The 6,099-nt window shown below is 43.5% G+C and overlaps 1 protein-coding gene across 1 annotated transcript in view; it reads left to right on the top strand.

Annotated features, from left to right (window-relative positions):
• The window catches only part of CCDC93 (CCC complex scaffolding subunit CCDC93), an 86,398-nt gene that overhangs the window by 4,164 nt on the left and 76,135 nt on the right, over positions 1-6,099 (top strand). Inside the window, exons 2-3 of the mRNA XM_007456349.1 lie at positions 222-335; positions 1,809-1,903. Coding sequence (XP_007456411.1) covers positions 222-335; positions 1,809-1,903 — 209 coding nt within the window. The remainder of the gene's footprint in view (positions 1-221; positions 336-1,808; positions 1,904-6,099) is intronic.

Raw genomic sequence — 6,099 nt, 5'->3', positions numbered from 1 at the left:
CCCCCCCCCCCCCCCCCCCACCTAAGACGATTAACAGCTGGTTGAGGACCAGGGACACTGTTCTGTGTGACTCTGGCAGCACTGTGTCCCCACGCTCCGGCATGAATGCCGTGATACAGCCAATGTCACCTGCTCCTTGGCAATGAGATTGTGGCATTGGAAATATACCTGGTGTTCCTTTATTCAAGGTAGCTTTTACCAGCCTTTTGCTTTTGTTTTAGGTAGAAACAAGAGAAGATGAAGAACAAAATGTCAAGTTGACTGAGATTCTGGAGCTCTTGGTTGCAGCTGGGTATTTCAGGGCAAGAATTAAAGGCTTGTCACCTTTTGACAAGGTAAGACGAAGTCTTTCTGAGCATTAGGCTAGTTTTTGTCAGGACGGCATGGTTTACTGTGGAAAGGAGGAAGAGGTTGTGTTTTTACTTTCTCTACGTCCTTGTTGCCATTTCTCCTGGATTCAGATTCATTATGGAAGAGTTCAAATTTCCTATTAAAAGAAAATAATCATGTATCCGTAAATACACCTTGAAGTCCTTTCTGTGCACAAAGCTTTGAGATATACAAATAAGCAAAATAAATAGTTCAAGGAACTTAAAGCTTGGGTGGGGAGATAAAGTTTATGTAAGATAAAATAATTTGAGGTAATAGGGAGCTATCCCAAGTCGGGGTGCTCACAGACAATTGCCAGGTACTCTGTGGGTGGTAAATGCTGGGTTTAGAGGAGGAAGAAATCACTATGGGATGAAGTCATTTAATTCAGCAGAACCTTGAACAGTTCTTATGCACAAGGCATAGTAGTAGGTGTTGAGGGCACAAGGATAAGAACAAAGGCCTTATACCCAAAGAGCCTGACTTCTAAAGAGTGGGGAAGATTGGCAAGTAAAACATCGTGCATAGACTAAATGGCACAATTCGGTAAGTGCCACAGTGAACTATGCACAGAAATGAAGCATTCAGATCAGTTGGGGCAGGCCGGGAAAGCTTCCTGGTGGAAGAAAGCGTTGAGTCCTCCAGTGGGCCACGGCCCTGGCTGCACATAACAGATTCTTTTGTAATACAGATATCTAGGCCTCAGCCATTGAAATTCTGGTTTGTTAGGTCTGGGCTGGGCACTGGAATCTGTATTTTATTATGCATCTCACATGAGTCTACAGTGTAGCCAGGGATAAGATTCACTGTTGTTCTTTTCTAACATCAAGCTGTGTCTAAAAATGTTTTGTTTCAGAATGGATTTTTAGCCTTAGTCTCATCTGCATCTCAGAGAAATCCCATGACAAAACTAGAGCAAGGTTTCTCATCTCCTTTAGGTAGTAGAAAAAAATGAGATGTATGGAAATTAAGTAATGAGTCACAGAATGTCACCCTTGTTACCCACATACCTGGTCCATAAAATACATAATTTCTCTGCAGTCTGGCACTTGCCTATAATTGGATTAAGACTTCACCCAGCTGAGAGTGAATGTCTGTCCCATCAGTATAAAGAGGATCTATGCATCATAGGTCCATTTAGTAATAGAAGTCAGCTTCTCAGTCCACTGGCCATGAGTCAGGTGCTCGGTAACTGCATGTGGCTAGCAGCAGTGTACTAAACAGTGCAGACACAGACTGTTCCCGTCTTTGCAAAAAGCTTTACAGTAGTCAGCAGTGCTGTTTAGGTGAATTGTAGTGGATGGAGTCAGGACACGTATTATCTCTCTGAGGGTACCCAATTTTGTATATAAAAGCTATTTATATTTTATCTACCTTCCACTTCTTCCCCTCTTCCCAAACTAGGAAGAGAAAATAGGTATTTTTTTTGTGTCTTTCAGGTGGTAGGAGGAATGACCTGGTGCATCACCACTTGCAACTTTGATGTGGATGTTGATTTGCTCTTTCAGGAGAACTCTACAATAGGTCAGAAAATGTAAGTTATCCGGCTTTCCATGGAAGAGACTGAAGGGGGAGAAAAGAGCTAACTCTTGAGCCTGTGCTATGTGCCCGAAGTTGTGTTAGACGGTTTACCTATAGGCTGAAAGAAGCCAAGGTCACACAGCTAACATATGAGAGTCACCTAATGTTATTCTAATGTTATATAGGCTATTTCTGGTGCTTTTCCTTGATCACAGTTTCTGTCGACTGCTCATGTATCTCTTTCCAAAGGCAGTGAATGTGGATGGAAGTTGAATAGGTGGGAGAAAGGGACTCTTACCCTCCCCGTTGCCTCTGGGTAAGGCAGAGCCCCACTTTGCCTGCCATCGAGAGAAGGCAGCCTGGGCTCCTCGCTGGAGGTGTCACGGGAGGGTGCCCTGGCTGGTCGTCTGTAACTCAGCAGGGGCTTGGTGATTTTATGAGACCATTGGGATCCCCAGTTCTGTTCAGCCCTGCCCTGGGCAGCCGTGTGACCTTGGGCAAACCTTACTTCTCTTTTCTGTAGGAAGGAGGGTTTGTGATCTCAGATCTGTATGATTCTGTGACTTACTTCCTCATTTTTCTGAAGCCTTATCCTCCCCTAAATGGATTAAAGCTAGTTTACAAACATGCATGGGGAGCAGTAATACTGGAAAAGCGAAGCAAAGCAAAAGGAAAAAAAAAAGGAAACAAAAGGCCAAGTTGAGGATAAGGGACACACCTGTGAGGGGCCATAAAGGCCCTGTTTTTCCAAGGGTGGGACACAGATTTGACTGCGAAAAGAAGAAAAAAACATGCTAAGTTACCCAATATACAGTTTCCATACAGTAGAAGAAAAATAGGTCCCTGTGAATCACCAAAATTCTTAACACTAAGACCAAAAGGCATCTCTTGGCTCCTTGTTAAGGAGGACACGCTGTTTGACACAGAGATACTGTCATCAGTGCCCGGCCATGAGTAGTGGGCTCTGTGTCCTAACACGTGTGTGGGGCTGTGGCATCATGTCCAGCGACCCGCAGTGAAAAGTCCTCCACTGGGAGGGTACGATGGAGTCCAGGCGTGTGGCTCTGCTCCCTGTTGGTCCAGCTCAATCCAGAGGTAGATGGTATTCTTGTTCTTTTGTTTGTTTTTATTTAGGTGTTACATACTTGAAGGTTAAAAAAAAAAATTCAAATACTACCAAAGGGAGCAAAACATACAGCTGATGTCTCTCCTCCTTCCTATTTTACACCCCAGTTTTATTACCTGGAAACCGTCATCCTTGGCTGTCCAGGTTTTAGATTCTTCAGAGTGGTCACTAATACATCTCCAGCAATGTATACAGTCTGTTTCATTCAAGTCTAACGAGAGGAGGCAGTTGGCTCACCTGTACCACTCACTACATCCCCTTTGTCTTCCATCTTCTACTCTTTTAATTGTTTTCTGGTTTTTCTATGATCACTTGCATAATTTGAATCTACTTAAGCTTCTGTTTCTTGACCCATTAACATAAGGTCCTAACTGAGTAAACATTTTAGTATCTCTATCTTTCCTTCTATCCTTCAGCCTCCATGTACCATCATGACATCACTTTTATAATGTTTAGCATATAACATTTATAGTCTCTTCTGTAGTAGCAGTTAAATTGTCCATGATTTATCTACAGGTAAATTCTAAAAGCAAATCTATAAACAGTATTTACAATAAGAACTGAGAATTGTGATGGGGTCAGAAAGAAGGAACTGTAATCTTTTGGACCATAATGGTGCTGTTTAAAGGCGAATATTCAATATATTGTAGTCAAAAGCGATTTGTTTTCATTTATTCATAGACTCAGTAAATATCAAACTCCTACATTTACTGAACAATCAGGCATTGTTCTGGATATATTAATGAAAAATGTCCTGCCCTCATGGAGCTTATAGTCTATTGGGGGAGACAGACCAAAAACTAATTTAATAAATAACTAAATTATATATAGAAATAATAGGTGCTATGAAAAAATTAAAGCTGGGAAGGGGTATGAGGAGGGACGTAGGGCAGGAGGCAGTTGTTTTCAGTTAGTGTATGCCTCATTGAGAGGGTGATATTAGAGCTAAGACTTGAGGGACGAGGGTCCCAGGCAAAGGGAACTGCCACCATGAAGGCCCCAAGGAGAAGCTTGCCTGCAGTGGAGGGCGGAGTGGGGAGCAGAGGACGTCAGCACAGAGAGATCATGGGGGCAGATCAGGTGCAGTGCCTTGTGGGTCAGAGTAAGGACTTGGGGTTTACTCTTTGTGAGATGGGAAGTCCTTGGAGGGTTTTGAGCAGAGGAGGAACATAATCTGTTCTGTGTTTAAGAAGGAACCCTGGTCCGATTACCGAATTAAGGGGAATCAGGGAGATTCTTTAGTGTATTATAGTAATCCTCCCAGGAGATGATGGTGCCCTGAATGGTGGGCTAGCAGTGGTGGCATTCTGGATCTATTCTGAAGGTAGAACCAACAGGATTTCATGACATTGGATTTGGAGCGTGAGTAAGAGAGGAGCTGAGGGTGATTCGGAGGTATTTGGCCCGAGCAGGTGGAGATGGTCTGTGCAAGTCATTGAGAATCAAGCACACTGCAATTTGCTTCATGTCTATACGGCTTTTTTCCCTTGCATTTCTGATTGCCTTTTTTTTTTTCTTGATGACAGAGAAGGACGTAGTTTCACCTCTAATGAAGATCAGCCAGCTTCTTAATCAGTCTGTCGACTAACATGAATTCACTGTCTTCTTGAGTACGCTCTTGGTTGAAGCCTCTTTCTGTTCCAATTTGAGCTGATTGCTTCTTCCACCTGTGGCACCCCTAATGTTCTGGGATATCTTTCCATTGCATTCCTTCTGGGCTACGATTCTCAATCCCTTATCTGTGTTTCTGATATCTAAAAAACACTGAAAATGGGTTTTTTTTCTTTCAAGTGCTGATACAAAACTTATTTGGAAGCAACACATGACCTGAACTGACTTAATGTTATTTATAGTCTTTATTGATCCCATTTATATGAATATTCATATGTTTTACTGCAGAAATATTTATTTCTTTGATTATAGGGTGCTGCTCTAGATTTCACTGGGTCTTACCTAATACACAGTATATGCCCCTTAGGTATACTAAGGTACAAACATCTAAAGAATTCTGACTTCTGAAACACATCTGCTCCTAAAGGGTTTGGATAAGGGATTGAGGGCATATTGTGTTCCCTGGTAAGTATTTGATGTGTAGCTTTTAAGTGCACAGCCATGAACTACAATTGAAGGCAAAGCTGTTGACAAGGGTTAACTTGTAAAGACCCAGCAGACTCCTAGCAGTGCATCAGACAGTTGGGTCTTTTCTTATCTGCAGGAGAAATAGTATGGCCTTAGGGCCCTGAATTATCCAAAAATCTTTTCTGTTTGGTTTTGGAATATGTTCTGTGTTTGGGGTCCCCCCCACAAAGTTTCTGGTTACTTGCAGTTCAGACTAATACCGCCGTGTGTTTGCAGTGCCTCCACACACCCCAGCTGCTGTGAGGGGGGGCCAGCAGCACCCCTGAGGAGCACACTTGCCTGTGTACAGGGCACAGTTATCTTCCAGGCTCCATTGGGACCTTGTCCTCCTTCTTGAGCCTTCTTTCTTGTGGGTTCCATGAGCTTCGACCCTCTATCCCCAGCCTGTCCTAAAACCCCATTACCACAGAGTGCTATGTTCTGAGGCCCATAAATGAGATTTTAGGCTTATAACTGGGTTCATTTCTACAGCACATATTTACTAGCCACCTGTGTGCAGAGCACTTACACATGCATTTTATTATTTTACCTTCACAGCAACCCTTGAACAGGCAGGACAGGGATTACCCCTTGTTTTATGATGGGATCATTGGACCAGTGGGACCTGGTGGCTTGCCAGAAGTTCCGTGGTAGGTGATGGTACTTGGAATTTAGACCCTGGTTTAATTCACTCTCACACTGTTTGCAGTGGAGGAGGAAACAGTGCACTGAACACTTAGAAAGCTAAGGAGTCAAGCCAGTCACCTGTAATGAAACGTGGGCTTGTTAGATGAGGAATCTTAGATTAGGAAGCCCATCTGGTGACCTCTGAGACTGTCGTGTTCCCTGATTTTTAGAAAGTCAGAGGATATCCTCTGAGCTCCAGGGAGAAGCCGAATGGGGGCTGGTAGGTTTCCGCAAGAAGCCTTCCTGACTCCTGCCCCCTCAGCCAGCCTCTTTCCCCC

This window comes from Lipotes vexillifer, unplaced genomic scaffold (assembly GCF_000442215.2).
Source record: "Lipotes vexillifer unplaced genomic scaffold, Lipotes_vexillifer_v1.1 scaffold3, whole genome shotgun sequence".
Taxonomy (NCBI): Eukaryota; Metazoa; Chordata; class Mammalia; order Artiodactyla; family Lipotidae; genus Lipotes; species Lipotes vexillifer.
The sequence above is the reverse complement of the archived record's forward strand: the minus strand, read 5'-3'. Positions and strand labels throughout refer to the sequence as shown.